Below are 15,414 nucleotides of genomic sequence, written 5' to 3'. Positions count from 1 at the left end.
AAGAAGCCAAGCAATGGTTTTGATGCTGGTTGCTCACGTTGTCGTTGGTCGTGTCTCTGAGATCAGGTTTCATTTTCAATCTCGCTATACCCATGAGAAATATTCGAGATGCAAATACGTCCATGTATAACTCCGGTCACTAGCGTGATCCAGTTTGCCTTGCTTGCGCTCGCGCTGCATTATGTAAGTATAATGAGGATTCGTCATATCGGCGAGTGTATAAGAGGAATGGTATATACGCCAGAGCCAACCAGCCTGATCTGGTTCCCAATGGCGGTGAGTTGCCCCATATCGGAAGCCCAGGTTCGCGTGACAAAGCAAGCAGTTGAGTGAGGGCGTAGCCGATGATGAAGACACCAATGGTAGACATGAAAATGCCACCGTCGGCAGCGCAAACGCCCAGTCGGCAACATACCTGGCGCGGCTGTCCGTCCAGTCTCTTCGTGTCTACTTGGCATCTCTTGGAAGGTATCAGCTCACCAATTATGGAAATGTTCTTTGTAGTATCGGCATCGGTCAAGTGTTCATCCTTGGCAGTCGCATGCCCGGCTGGAATGAAAATATAACCCGAGCGATATAAGGTGTTTTGGAGGCAGCTCGAGTAGAGAATTAAGACAACATAAATGATGGCTGTGTTCAAGCCGCATTAGACAGCTTCCGCAGGGGATTTTTTGAGGCATTCTTCTGCAACACTGCACCATCCAGCGAGTGTCAAATTGGGACTCAATCATGGGACCCGTCCCACGCACGACGAATCCAGCCGTGGAGAAGAGCGGTTATACCGTCTGGGAACATGCTCAACTGGAGACCATCTCCACTTCCAACCAGGGACTTGTAGTCATGGCCAATGAGATACGTAGTCCACATTGTGTTGAGGAAGTTTTGAGTGTTGCAAGAAATCAAAATCGCCGTGACCACAAGCTGTGACAATGTGGCCGACAGGGCTCGCCGCCGCATTGTCTTGTGGTGTTGCATCTTAAGCCTGCCAAATCATTGTCTTCGTCCCAATTCTTCGAATCGTTGGCCATAGATATGTCAATGATGAGCTCAACAGGCTCGATGTTGATGCCGGCATCCAGCACAATTTCAGGCATGTCTATGGCCAGCGCAACCAGTTCTTCGATGCCAATGTCGTCTACCACAATGATGGGCATGGACGACATGAGAATGACATTCTTCTTTTCCTCAACCACGCCGCCTTTCTCCACGAATTGGACGCCAAACACCACAGGCCAGTACGCAGGCACATGCATCTTCTTGATTGCTTTTGCGGCAGTCTTTCGAGCACTGCTAGCCGTCCGAGTAAATTTCTCCTTGCTGATGACTGCCGTCGACATGCATCGCAACAGGGGTGTGTATGAGCCATACCAGAATGAAAAGGCGCCTCAGCATTCCTGGCGAGCAAAGGATGCAATTTTGACAGGCTTCATGGATCTCGTGCTCGCGGCGGTGGCATACCTACTGTGAGTACTAGTATCGAAGAGACTGATGACAGACATGCTGACAGTACTTAGAATGATTGCGGTGATGACCATGAATGTTGGATATTTCCTGAGTGTATTGGCAGGTGTCTTCGTTGGCAGTGTGATGTTTGGACGATTCATTGCCAATGCTGCAGCACATTAAGCAGGGTTTCTCGGGCTTGGAACAACACGTGACTCGATCTCTCTGTCGGTGTGCGGGAGCTTATGGCGGTCAATAACCCCTTTTCTGCTGCCAGTATGGATGCGAGGTGGCTCTGAAATCGCCATAACCCCGAACTGGAATACTGTCGGCGCTTGTGAGTTGAAGACCACCGCAGGCTGCAAATATCAAACCCGAGCAAACTCTTCTGCCCTTCTATCTCCCATGTCCAAGATAGTTAGCGGTGCCTTCCTAATTCAGCGTCCTGCAGAAGTCCGGAGTACATACAAGTAGAACAGGTAGAGGGTCTGGCTGGTGCTTGCTAGTGGCACCTAAAAGTTGTTCACGCGGCTCACCTCCCTTTCGCAATTGCACTCGGCTTGCATAAATAGTGTGATCTCTTGCGAGACTTGCCTTACAAGTACATACCTGTGGACAAACATGCCGTCCTGAACCACGTCTGGTGCGTCCGAAACTTAAGTCGCTGAATATGGCAAAAATATAGCTACGAGACCACAAGGCGTTGAGGCACGAGATTCGACAGCCGCCCCTCCCCCCGGGCATTGCGGGAGGGGGGGAGCAATGGTATATTGCAAAATCCAAGTCGACAGCGTACTTGTTAGGCAACAAGGTAAAAGACCCTAATGACTATCAGGAGATAGTCGACCCACCCCCATATCAAGGCTGACTGGACGCATGATAGGCTTTACTGTGTCTCCCAACTCTAAAAACGTGGCCTTAAAAGAGGCGCCAGACTTACTGTCGCAGCACTGCAGACATCGGACTACTCGTATCACGCGGCTGGCAGGTAGGTATCGCCCCCGCAAACAGCAACAAAATCGAGTATCTACCACTTATAAGATGTGTGCCTGGCAAACTGCTCACCCTAACTTTCCCGATAGTTTGCGATGTATGTGTAACCCTCAAGCAACTAAGAACACCGATTTGAACGGGATCATTCCTCTATGAGTTTCGCTCGCACCTGTCGATGGCTGGCCTGGACATTTTAGGACCACTGCAGGATATTTGCAACATTACAGTTGCAATCCACAACGGAATTGAGAGCCACATGGTCGGAAAATCAGATCTTCGCTTTCAGCTCTCGAGATATCAGACGTACAGTGAAACCGAAGAGATGGAATTAATTGACGAGGCCATAAATCACCCATCTTCGCTATCCTGTTTCCTTACGGGCAAAAGACTCTTTGCACTACACACAGCTATCTTCGAATGGCTCGGAGCTAACGGGTTCAAATTAAACGTTAAGGGCCGTGTGGATAAAACTAAAACTCTTCACTGCTTTTTAGCTAAAAGAGCGAGCTCTTTGAAAGAACATGTTGACCATTTATCGGACGTGAGAGACCGGTTGTGCGACGAGTTGCGCAAGGTTGGCCGCGTTTATCCTCCATTTATCGGTTCTAAGGAACTAAACAGATAACCAGGGAGACTCGAAGGTTTCGCAAGGCCAAGATTAAGCCTCTCCTCCCAACTTGAATGGGCCCGCTCCTGGATTTCTAAATTAACCCTACAGTAAGCAAGACGGTGATCTCAAAAGTCAAAGCAGGAGAGATAGTGAGCCCTTCATGTGCATTGGCAAATGAATACAAACTGACTGTGCTCCATTTAAGTTCTTCGGCTGTCGGAGCGGATTGAGAAGACAAGAAAACAGATCGACCGAAGGCCTGAGAAACCATGTGCGTGTGAGAGATGGTTTTATGAAGGCAAATACAGCCCTTACGCGGTATGGTATGATTGTGCGCAACGGCGCGAGAAAGCGGAATTATTTCGCCACGATATGCTACGTAGTCAAGCGGAGGATACACTTCATTGCGGAAGACAGTGTCCATTGTGTTCATACGGTTTGGCATGCGGAAGTCGTCAGACCATACCAGCGGAAACATGTTCTCAAAAAAAGAAAGAGAGCCAACTTCTAGGCTGGAATTAGTCGAGAGAGTGGCCATCAAGGAAAAGAAAAAAAACAGAAACAAGTCTGCATGTGAAAAGGTCAAGATACGGATAGTCCTATTAATATCGTCCAAAGTTAACCGAAGTGGGTATTTAGGAATGAAAAGGAAGAGGAAGAGGAAGTGCAAGGCTCAGTAAGCATACTTGGAGCGGAAGGTGAGCCGAGGGTGACTAAAGCGGCGAGTGGCTCAGTCACAAGACGAAGACCGATGACAGGTTTTTTTATTCACCACTACAATACCACAGGTTGCAACCCGATGGGCCTTCTCGTCACCCCGTACAGTGTGCCGGGTACTGTACGCTCCTCAGCCTTGTTTCTGGACCCCCTACCATGATTAGATACTCACTTTATCGTTTACATATTTACAAGCGTCTATCCTTGAGGCAAGCGAGAACTTTACACAACTACCTACGACAGTGCAGTTTAGGAAACTCAAGGCGTTAACCTGGGAACCGGGAGCTCATGTTACCCTGCAAATGATCTCTTTGCTCGTTCTCCTTTGGTTTTCGAGCGGGACTCCAATTTGTTGGGCAGCTTTCACTTGACCGGCTGGGCAGCTGAATCTCTGGAGTTTCACAATGCAAATAGGCCCTGGCTAGAATCGAGTGCACACTGCCTCGTGACCGCACTGCTGCTACCAGTATCTGCACGACCCAGCCTTTCAGAGCTGTCCGGCCAAGATCACCGGACTTGTCATTGGCTACCATGCTTCAGCCTTGACGCTCGGCGCTGTACGCAAGGCGACCACTCGTGACTGTGGCAGACACTGGTTGCCCGAAAGATTGGCATATTTTTCCTGTCTCCCCTCGCTTTAACCAAGATTCAACAAGTTCTGCTCGTGTTCATTCAGCTGGGAGCACAGATGCCAGGCAGCTGAGAGCAAGCCAAGAAAGCCAAGCAATGAATTTTTCTTGGGTTTCCAGCCTTATACGACGCGGAACTGACTTCAGATCACAATTCCAGCCAACTCAATCAACATTTCGCGGGGGACATTGACGATTCTGGTGTGAAACTTTCATGTTGTGTCACAACGGAGGGATCTTTTGAAACCTTTGAGCTCCCCATGGGCTTTTCGCTCGGCATTAGGGGCAATTTTTCGTTCCCCTGTGTTGCTGTCCGTCTAGGTCTCAGCCAGCCACGAGAGCATGATCGTTTCTCTGAATGCACAAGAGTTTCAGCTGAACCATGGAGGAGGTGATCGCTGTGCGTACCCGATCGGTTAAAAGGACTGGTATTCCCACTGACCTGTCTTTCAATCTTTCACTTTTTCTTTCTTCTATCAAGACAACATACTCCCTAGTCTGATATAGTACTCACCTCACCACGGGCCAACTTGATATCCAACATGTCTGAGGAAAAGCCCAAGGAATTCAATCTGCACGTTTGCACCGCTCGCATCCCACATGATGCACCATCGTCAAATACGCTACCCACAGAGGGCGGGCCAGACCGGCTTGCCATGCCCACGGAGACATTCTGGCGAAATGGGAAAAAGCTTCGCGTCAAGCTTCTCCCTGGCGCCAGCAAGAAGATCCAGGACAAGGTCAAATATTACGCTCAGCAGTGGGAGCAGTATGCAAACATTGACTTCAGGTTCGTTGACGATGATGATGCCGAAATCCGGGTTGCTTTCAAACAGGGTGATGGATCTTGGTCCGGCATTGGCACGGGAATTTTGAACAAGAATTGGTTCCCACCGGGGAAGCCAACCATGAACTTCGGTTGGTTCACCGACGAGACCCGGGATACAGAGTTCTCCCGAGTGGTGATCCACGAGTTTGGCCACGCCCTGGGTTGTATCCACGAGCATCAAAACCCCAACGTGACGCTCAATTGGGACAAAAACGAGGTGTATGAATACTTCAGGGGACCGCCAAACAACTGGTCGGATGCCGAGATCGAGACCAACATCTTCAAGAAGTACGTAGCGGCCACCACCAAAGCTACGGCCTTTGATGAAAAGTCCATCATGCTCTACATGTTTGACGGTGCCTTGTTTACCGACAAAAAGGGCACACCGAACAATGTGGTCCTCTCGAGCATGGACAAGCAGTTTATCGGCAAGATGTATCCGTTCCAGCTGCGTTCGTCCGGCTCTTGGAGCACGACAGAGCAGAGGGAATGGTTCCCACCAGCAGCCCTCAACTCCAAACAAATCGTTTTCGACAGTCCATATGCGACCGCGCCAAAGATTGCCGTCGGCCTCAACGAGCTCGAAGTTGGCGAGGCCGCCAATCTGAGGGTGAAGGTTTCAACGAGTCCGCCTACCACGGACGGCTTCGTCGTGAATGTGGATGCATGGGGAGATACCGCGCTTTATTCTGGCGGGGCAACATGGGTGGAGTTTGAGGACAGTGATACCGATTATCGAAGTGAGTATATCGAACATGGACCGTGTCGTACCGAGTGCTAACCCAACAAAAGCTGATATCTATAGCGTCAGCGAGCAGTCGAGTACGAATACCGAACACATCACATTCGACCCTCCATATGAAGAAGACCCAGAGGTCGTGGTTTGGCTGTCCGGATTGGAGATGAGCAAAGACCGCAATACCCGCGTCAAAGCCTATGCCGACAATGTCACCAAGGATGGCTTCGACATCCACATCGACACTTGGGCCGACAGCATTCTGGAGAACGCCAAGGCCACTTGGATGGCGTATCCGAAGTCCAAGGAGGGTGTGACCAGTGGTGTGGACGACACCGACAACTATCGCACCTGGTCCCCAGCCCAGGCCGAGAATGGGCGCAAGGTCTCGTTCGGCGCTGACTTTGACAGACCACCGAAAGTCTACCTCGCCGTGAACAGGCTGGACTTCGACAATGCCACAAACGTCCGATTCAAGGCCACCGCCACCAAAGTGAATGAAAACGGGTTCCAGTGGAATTTCAACTCGTGGGCTGATACTTTGTGCTATGGTGCTGGCGTTAGTTGGATTGCTTTTGGCTGATCATTCGCTAGCAAATGGTTCTAATGAACAGCTCCGTCAGATTGCCAAGAGGGCCTTGTCGTACATCCGTGGGCTTGTTATTAAGGTAGTAGTGGTGAGGGAATCGTCTAGTCTAGTACCGAATCCAAGTGACACAGCATTCATAATTACCACTCTCTTTTCCAGTTTGCTCGCCGGACTGTGTCCACGTGCCTGGTCTCGGTGAACAATGTACTTGCAGGTTACAGCGGCTCGAAGGAGCCTCGCCACCGTGTAATTGTCTTTATGGGCATCCGTAGTTCATATCGGCCATTCCACCCAGACTTTGTGCCCATTCGGTCCAGAAAGATGAAGTCTCGAAGTCATACCCTTCGGGCATGAAACTCAGACCATTTACGCTGAGTGACTGTATATCTTGGTTCAGGAGCGGATCAGACGGTGCAACTGAGGAGGAACCTGCGCCATTTGCAAAATTGAGTACTGTGCTCGGAGACTGATTGCTAACAGCTGCCGGCGTTGTTGCGATCGTAGAATTCGGATGCCTCAGGCTTGCAGCATGGCGGCAATGATCTTTTGCTCGTGCAAGAGTTTCCGTGATTATGGCAATGGCTTTCCGGGTGACGACCGTTTCTTCCACCGCGTCAAGAACAACAATGGCTTGATTCACATGGGCCAAAATCAAATCCGGGTCGACACAGCAAAGAGGGTGAAACACTCCAATAAACAGGATTGTGACAGCGAAAAGGATATATGTCGAATTGTAAGACCTAGATTGGAAGTCAGCCGGAATCCACAAGTCAGGGAAGCAAGCACAGCTACCATGTCTGGAAGAAGTTGTATTTGAGAAAGGTTTCGTGGATGATTTGAATGGTCCTCATTGCCGAGTTTATGCAGAGCTGCCAATGTTCTTGCGCATTGGCCCTGAGATCCTTTTCCGGAACGGCGCCTATGACTGAACTATGTATCACCATACGAAGATTGTGATAACCTGGTCACGAAAGGTCAGCACAAAACATTATTGAAGCGAGGTTCTCAGGACGAACGCAGCCAAGTGACGATTCTTTGCTTTTCCTCGCAGCTCACGGACAAAGTCGACTTCAATGCACGAGCGACCCCGTCGCTAGTCTCCTGATATCGTGGCGGTAATCCTGCTAGCCACTCTTCAAGCTCACGTGCAAGATCGACGACCTTCTGAAGTCTGATAGGCAGAGGGTATTGAGTCGCGTAAAGTTCGGATCCGACGCGTCGCATGACTCGCGAAAACGCTACCATAGCCGGAAGTATTTGAATGCTTGCGTCTCCGTCGATTTCGGCGTCTTGTGAGGCACTGTTTGATGATCCAGGGATCCAACAAGTATGAAAAGCATCTGGGCCTAAGCCATCGGGTCTACCCAGAGCAAAGCTAGTCTGGCTAATCATTGTCAACGAGCGCATGGGACATTAAGGCCCGCGTTGCTAGCTTACACATCTAGACAATAAAGGGACCTAGATTCATAATCAGCGAGAGCATTACCGAACCAGTTTTAGACAACTTACCACCAAGTTTGGCTTGACTCTGTCGAGCATCTTTGAGCGGCGTTACCCGGAGCTGAAGATTCGCGGTTCAGCCCAATGCTCAGAGCTATTCGGATAGCCTGACCGGTGTACAAGTATGTGACTGTCAGCGTTAGCCTGGGAAGTACCTGGCGCAGGAACTCGAGCGTACTATGAGGATTCAGCTCGTGCTGGGCGATTTTGGCCTGGGAACTGTGTCAGTGACTACGCCGTGACTTTCCCGGATACATTACCATCATGTAATAGCATTGAACCATGTCCAAGTTCGTATAATGTCCAAGGCGCAACATAGCCTCACATGCCTCTCTGAATAATATTCGGCTCCATTCAAAATGCTCTAAGCCATGGAACTTCCCTGATTTCGGATGGGCAAGGAGTGCCCCGAGCGAAAGAACGCTATAGTACAGCGCAATAAATGTGGATGGGTAGGTGACCTGGTGACCGAACCACAACTCCTCACAACGAGTCATGAATCTCTCTTGGTCGAGGGCAGGTTGTATGAGATGGAGATTATCAAAGTAGGCATCGATGAACTTTCTGGACACTCGAAAGTAGAGGCGTTCCCGAGTAAAAGTCTCTGAGTCGGTATGAGTAAGAGCTCCTTCAGCAGGTGTAAGGGGAAATGTGCTGTTATGGAGAAGAGAAGCAAAAAACGTTCTAGATGTTTGTTCAGCATAGTATTCAGACCGTTCCTCTGACAACCCGGGGATTTTGCGAAGGAACGCGATTGGCGAAGAAGGGCCGTAGTATTCCCAACCCTGCGTATGCACATTGAGATCTGCTGCATCCGGGGTGGAAGAGTCCTCCCGTGCGGTCATGGTCTGCACGAGTTGACTCCTAGATTCGTCGCTAGCTAGACCGACCACAGCTGGGTTTGTGGGCCTGCTGTTCTTTGAGGCGAGACTGCATTGGGGTCGGGAAGCTCCAGTCAAAAGGACGGGACCACCGACTAGGTCCTCCGCCGGCGATACTTGTAGTGGATCATTGCCCTGCTTGGAACAAGACAAAGCGTCTTCGGCTTGTTTCAATTTGAATGTTAGCTCTTGTATCCTCTTCTCCAAGGTCTCAACTGTCCTGAAAACCCTTCATGTAAGCTTCACATTCGGGCAGCAGATCTGGGAGAGCGGGAGGCCCACTTTGACTCTTGGGACGACACTGCTCTGGAATAGACGCATTCAACATCGTGAGCTTCCAGAGGTATCAGCGGCCAATGGTACCATGAAGGGTCTTGGATGGCTGACCGACACAAAAGGAACATGGCATCTCCTCGTTGCACCGGTTCTTACGGGCACGGCAGAATTGGCAAGCTTGCAGCGCCCTGGGTCGCTTGCGCGGTCTTGTGGGATTCAGGACTTGGGCCATGGTGGAATTGTAGATGGACGACTTTGGAGCGCAATGAGTCGGGCCCGCGTTAGTATTGGGAAGAGGTAGTTGCTCGGTTGGAGGGTGCAAAAGAATAATAAAGGGCGAGGTGATGAGTTGATGGCAATTGCCAATCTGATACTTTCACCCACGTCTTACGGTGCTTGGCCGAAACTGGTCTAAATACCTTAGTCAGTTGGCCTCCCCAGCCAACGCAGCCGGTAAGTGACCGGCGCAGGCGCAGGCACAGGCACAGGCTGAATTGAATCCGTCGTCTGCCCTTTTTCAGCCAAGCATACCCGGTACTTGTTACAAGTCCACTGCTTTCTCAACAACCACATGCCACAATTCGACCCTTTCAAAGTCGCTCGGTACCTCGTACGGCAGCCTGAAACGTGGATTGTATAGGTGCCCCCAACGACAAGAATTTCAACAACGCATCCCAAGATGTCGACGGCCTTCGCCAGAGTTATTCATAGGTCGTGTAACCCGTGTCCTTCCTCACGCACTTGGAGCCTTGAAGAATGAAAGAAAAAGGTCTGAGACCATGTGAAGATGCCTGGGCTTTTTAGGGGAAGGAGGGGACACCTACATACCCTCGCCACTTCGGTTCAACAGGCGAGTGACGAGATGCGCGACATGCGAGATGCGAAGGCTAGCAAGGCCTAATTCCACTCAGCGAAGGGGCCCCAGCTTGCCCGAACGAGGAACTGTAGCCGCTATTAAGCTTCCCAGTCAGGCCAGTGTCGCTCTTGTTCTCAGCTGGTCTCTCCTTGAGTGCGAGTCTCGGCCCCTAATAGGCCTTTTCACACCCCATTGCGACGTCTTGGTACTTGCGTGCCTCGTACTTCTCACTGGCCAGTATTCAACGACAAGAGCCACGCCCCTCTGTCCCTCCGCGAGAAGGAAAACTCTATAACTCGTTCCTCGTGCCCATGCCACGCACACTTATACCGCTCGAGCCAGAAGACATGCGCGACCCAAGGTCGCGACGCCGTCCTCTGTTACTGCAATCGAACTTCCTACAATCGTTCAAAGAAGCCATTCAGATAATGCCTTCTACCCTCCTCCAATGGAGAAACCACCTCTTCAGCCAATCTCAGAATCGCTGCCGGAGTCCTTGAACTTCAGCAACACTCTGCCTTCGCCAAGTAGCAGTCGATCCAACCCCAAGTTCGGACCTCCTCGATTACGGCAGCCATGGCGGCATTCAGTCTCGACAGAAGGGTTTGGCCTGATTTCACGGACGATTCGAGAGTTCAAACCTGATCGTCAACGTCGCCGACTGTTCACTGTAGGCATCTGGCAATGGTTCATCACCTCTTTGCTCTGTGGCCTGTTGGCTGCATGCCTCGGAGCCTTCGGAAACCTCTTGTGGATGACAGTAACACAAGTCAAAGCCTTCAACGCCCTCATCGTGCTTCTTTCTCTCTTTCTCGGGAACAATCTGACAAGCTCATTGCGAGAATACGCAACTATGATGCGGTGGAGAATGCTGGCTTCGAAGTACCGCTCTCTGCATGAGTTCGATTTGTTGATGCGTTGCGACAGTCTACGGAAGGTCGCACGGTTGTTTTGGGCAGCAAGGACTCCAGGAAGAGTGTGGTTCTGGCTGAACTCAACACAGTGGCTTTGTGCTTTGTGGCTGGGAGTCAACGTCCTCCTGCAGATTCTTGTGGCCCTGCTGGGTTTGACGTATAACCTCGACACCTCCAGTATTCCCGAACGCCAATTTGGAACGATGAGCATTGCCGATTTGAATGTCATCCGTGACGTCTGGGGGGCAGAAAATCCGTCTTTTGACGCGCAGTTGGGCTCTGCAAACTACTTCGGCATTCAAGGCCAGGACTATCTCTTCGTCGAGGGTAGTCCCCCTGGGCAAGGGAAAGTTCCGAGCTACGGAACACCTGGCACGCCTACTATCTACGCCGACCAACAATGGGACGTAATGACATATGTGTTTCAAGACCAGAATATCCAAAACCCCCAACTCACCTTGGTTTCTTACCGCAATATCAGTGCAACGGCCACCTGCAAAGAATTCAAAGTTGTTGAAGGCGGCAATGGAACCAGTACGTTCGTTACCTACCTTGACGAAACTGGAGAGCAAACCACCCTCGATGTCGTCCGTGTTGGACCGGGAGCAATGACGTATATCGGTGTGCTCAACTCTACCTGTGGGCCACGCTGCACGGAGGTGTTTGCGTTGCAAAGCGCTAACGGCAACACGATCCCTAAATCAGCGTTCTTCAAGTGCCAAAGTAAAATTTCAGAAGTGCGAGGGGTTGAAGAATATCTTTACAACGGAGAGCCAGCGGAGTCATTCGAGATGCCCGAGCCGCAAGCGAGGATCATTGCAGGTTCCATCGGATGGTCGGGCTTCAACTATACGCCAGGTGACATGTATCAGTATGTCCGATACAACACGGAAACTTGGTGGAGCCCCAATGGCCCTGCAGATGCGGGTATGATATCTCAGCGAATTATGGAATTCGGCATTGAAGCTGTGGCAGCGATTGACTACAACGGACCAAGACGCAACGTGCCAGGCTGGTATGCTATTCCAGCGCAAGTGGTGCGTGTGGAATGGCGCTGGTCGGCTTCAATCTTGGGACTGATACCATTCTTCCAACTGGTGGCGTTGATCTGTGTCATAGCCTGGGCCAACTCCGCCATTATTCGGGATGACAGTTTCTTGAGCACCGCCCAACTGCTACGGCCTATTGTCGAGAAACTCGGCGACAGGGGCTGTTTGCTGACCGGCCAGGAAATCGCGGAGGAGTTGGCGGAGCTGAGGGTAAAATATGGGTGGAGAGAGCCAGGTCCCGATTTCGTCTTTCGAAATGAGATTGACGGCGATGTCGTCAGGCATGTTGACATCCTGGAGGAGGGCGAAGGATTTGGCAAACAAGGTCCCATGCCAGCTGGACGCTATGATGGACTTGAACCCAAAACGCAATACAGGCCGGAGGCGACGACGGATCCGCTACGGCAAAGGAAGCGCGGGAGACGATCCATGAGCTTATGAAATTTGCACGCCATATCTTGTATCCTGGTGTACGAAGCTCTAAACAAAGATTTTCGATGACTTCTCCCTCGCTGTTTGATCCTATATTTGTAGACACCCCCACCCATCATCGCTCCGTTTAAGTGTCCATTATCTTCCAGCACCATGTCGCATGCCGTCGGTAAACTCTGTGTCGCAGTTTAGTGGGCCATGCAAGATCATCCGATGCGAAGCGCGCACCAGCCCCTCCCCGAACTGATTGAATGGAGTGAGGCACCGAGCGTAGAGCTGCTGCAGGTGGAAAGACGTCATCATTCCTTGCTTTTCACATCCCACCTATATCGATGACCGTCATTATGTTCGCAACTCTCCCACTTTTTGATACCGCTCCATATCTATCTACCTACTATCCAAATACATACGAAAACAAGATCAGACTGTGTAGGAGTTGGGAGCCAACCGGTCAATTCACAGGTACCATGCTGATGAGAACCGTCTCCGCAGCCCACACAGTTCTCATCCTGGGTTGTTAAGTTGGTTGTCGCTTCCAATGATGCCTCGGGTGTGACTTTTTGGGTGTCTTCTATATATATATATATACTTTGGGAAAAGAAAAAAACATAGACGGACGGAACGCCTCCTCCTCCCCTCTCTGCTTCCCTCTCTTCGTTAGGGCCCGCATAGGGGGTCGAGTCGTCGCGAGACTCTACCCAATACCCTCTTTGTTTTCCCCCCTTCAATCGGTCGGGTGCAACAAGATGGGAGAGTTCAGTCTGAGGAAGATCATGGACAAGCAGACCCAGGTGGTCATGTTCAGTTCCACGGCCATTGCTTTGTACGGCTATGATCAAGGTAAGAGGAAGCAGCAGAAGGAAATTCCCCTGAATCGCTTTCATCTGCGAGATCGTGCTGCTCTGTGGACTCTCATTCGCGTTGTGGTGGATCATTGTTTGAAGTGGTTGTCGTCGTGTCGTTTCGCCGAAACGACTTGCTTCCTTAAGTTGCCAGATACAACTCTTTTTTTCTTTCTTTCGCTGTGCAGATGTTTCTGGGACAACATAAAAGCCAACTGATCTCACTCCTAGGCATGATGTCCCTCATCAACACAAATTTCAACTACCTCTACACCATGGGCACTGCTGGAAATTCGGCTTTGGTAGGACTGGTCGTCTCGGTCTACTACCTGGGCTGTGCATTGGGAGCGGTGCTAGCATCCCGCTTTGCAGACGCCAAAGGTCGCAAGCCGGGCATCTTCGTGTGCTTGGTGACAGCCAGCCTGGGAAATCTGCTAATGTTCGTTGCGGGCAGCGGGCATGGGACAGATGGGTCAGAAGGGAGCCCTGGTAACGATGATAGGAGGTAGGGTTGTCATGGGTCTCGGAGTCGGTAGGTTTGCGTTCTCGAAGTTATTTCACGTCCACGTCTTTTGACCGCGGCCTATTACATAGGAGGGATCGATGCGGTCGTGCCCGTGTACAGCTCTGAGCTCCAGGAAGACGATGCCCGCGGCACGGCCCTGGCCCAGGAATTCCAAGCCAACATCTTTGGGCTGAACATGGCGTATATCCTCAACGTTGGGGTCACGCATTCCCTGGGCAAATGGAACCAGTGGGCGTGGCGAGTGCCCATTATCGTGATGCAAATCTATCCGGCCCTGCTCTTCGCAGTGGCCAATCTCTTGCCGGAGACGCCCAGGTGGTGCGTGTTGCACGGTGACAACGAGCGGGCAAAGCGAAGTATAGCCCGGGTCTTCGGCAAAGACCAGGTCGAGGACCGCATCAAGGAGCTGACCGAGGCGCATAAAAAGGAACAAGAGGAAGGTCGGATCTCGTACTCGGACATGCTTTGGCCGGGCGGTTCGCAGTTTCATCCGACCGTCGTGACGGTCATGGGCCAGGTCAACCAGGCGCTGACTGGGTACGGGGCGGTGTCGGTGTTCGGGGCGCAGATATTCGAGCTGTTGGGATTCGATGTCACCACCGCCGAGTTCATCACCCTAGGGAACTATGTCTTCTATTCTGCCATGATGACGGTCGCTTGGGTGCTGATTGACCGCGTTGGACGACGCAAGCTGATGGTCTTCGGGGCGGTTTGGCTCGCCGTCTCCTTCGCCCTGCTCACGCTCCTGGGCGGCCTGGCGTATAATCACGCAAGATTGTCAATCCCTCTGCTGGCGACCGCAATTCCTGGCGTCTCCGCGCTATACCTCGCGACCGCTGTCTTCGGCATCAGCTGGCTGGTGCCCCCATGGCTCATCCCCACCGAGATCTATCCTTCGACGGCTCGCGCGCAGGGCGCCTCCGTCAGCGTCGTCGTCTGGGGCCTGGCCAACTGCGCCGTCACCTTTCTGACGCCCATCGGCTTTGAGGGTCTCGAATACTACCTGTTCCTGTTGTTGCCACCAATGCCTTTGCCGGACTGTGGACGTACTTGTATTGCCCAGAGTCTGGAAACAGAACGTTCGAAGAGAATCAGGAGTTCTTCAAGGCCGCTGCCGAGACGGACTCGTGGGTAGTGAGTCGAGTCGTGGACGGAGAGTTCAAGGTTTTGCCGCAAGCGGAAGTGGAGGAAGAAGAGGAGGTTCTCATTGATGGAGAGGGAAATGGGAGTCACGGGAAAAAGCGAACAGAAAGGAGGAAAACGCAGAAGACACTAGATGCCCATGAAGAGATGGCGCCTTTGCTGGGCAGGAGTAGTGCGCGGTAGGCCTATTCGCGCTGGGAAAAGGGCGTTCGTACAGGATGAGCAATGACCCAACACGTGGATATTCTGCGCGGCGGGCATATCAATTGCCTAGAGAACAACCCATTCGAGGGAACATCTAGTGAGTTGATAAGCGATACGATTGTATGTCCGCAATACCGGTATATCTCAAGTACATGAGCTCAGCATCCCCCGAGAACAGCGGGGAGCCATGGTTGCCAGTCCGACCAAATCTAGGATGAAACCACCTGACCCCGACCCGATCCCAT

The 15,414-nt window shown here is 51.5% G+C and overlaps 5 protein-coding genes across 5 annotated transcripts; 4 read left to right on the top strand and 1 right to left on the bottom strand.

Annotated features, from left to right (window-relative positions):
- Positions 1-1,128: 1,128 nt before the first annotated feature.
- On the top strand, positions 1,129-1,626 carry A1O5_12704 (uncharacterized protein; the record flags this gene model as incomplete). Its single annotated transcript, XM_007753273.1, has 2 exons — positions 1,129-1,463; positions 1,515-1,626. 2 exons carry the CDS (start codon positions 1,129-1,131, stop codon positions 1,624-1,626), a joined length of 447 nt encoding a protein of 148 aa, XP_007751463.1.
- A 3,308-nt stretch (positions 1,627-4,934) lies between these two features.
- A1O5_12703 (uncharacterized protein) lies at positions 4,935-6,540 on the top strand (the record flags this gene model as incomplete). The annotated part of the gene is made up of 2 exons (XM_007753272.1): positions 4,935-5,961; positions 6,014-6,540. The coding sequence occupies 2 exons, from the start codon at positions 4,935-4,937 to the stop codon at positions 6,538-6,540; spliced, it is 1,554 nt and encodes a 517-aa protein (XP_007751462.1).
- A 262-nt stretch (positions 6,541-6,802) lies between these two features.
- On the bottom strand, positions 6,803-8,891 carry A1O5_12702 (uncharacterized protein; the record flags this gene model as incomplete). The annotated part of the gene is made up of 7 exons (XM_007753271.1): positions 6,803-7,286; positions 7,339-7,507; positions 7,563-7,930; positions 7,984-8,004; positions 8,056-8,176; positions 8,225-8,258; positions 8,307-8,891. 7 exons carry the CDS (start codon positions 8,889-8,891, stop codon positions 6,803-6,805), a joined length of 1,782 nt encoding a protein of 593 aa, XP_007751461.1.
- Positions 8,892-10,507: 1,616 nt separating this feature from the next.
- A1O5_12701 (uncharacterized protein) lies at positions 10,508-12,463 on the top strand (the record flags this gene model as incomplete). The annotated part of the gene is made up of 1 exon (XM_007753270.1): positions 10,508-12,463. The coding sequence occupies one exon, from the start codon at positions 10,508-10,510 to the stop codon at positions 12,461-12,463; it is 1,956 nt and encodes a 651-aa protein (XP_007751460.1).
- Positions 12,464-13,227: 764 nt separating this feature from the next.
- On the top strand, positions 13,228-15,148 carry A1O5_12700 (uncharacterized protein; the record flags this gene model as incomplete). The annotated part of the gene is made up of 5 exons (XM_007753269.1): positions 13,228-13,294; positions 13,528-13,735; positions 13,806-13,828; positions 13,891-14,827; positions 14,899-15,148. 5 exons carry the CDS (start codon positions 13,228-13,230, stop codon positions 15,146-15,148), a joined length of 1,485 nt encoding a protein of 494 aa, XP_007751459.1.
- Between the last annotated feature and the right edge of the window lie 266 nt (positions 15,149-15,414).

This window comes from Cladophialophora psammophila, assembly GCF_000585535.1.
Source record: "Cladophialophora psammophila CBS 110553 chromosome Unknown aczJe-supercont1.36, whole genome shotgun sequence".
Taxonomy (NCBI): Eukaryota; Fungi; Ascomycota; class Eurotiomycetes; order Chaetothyriales; family Herpotrichiellaceae; genus Cladophialophora; species Cladophialophora psammophila.
Note: the sequence above shows the minus strand (reverse complement) of the source record. Positions and strands in the feature narration are given on the sequence as shown.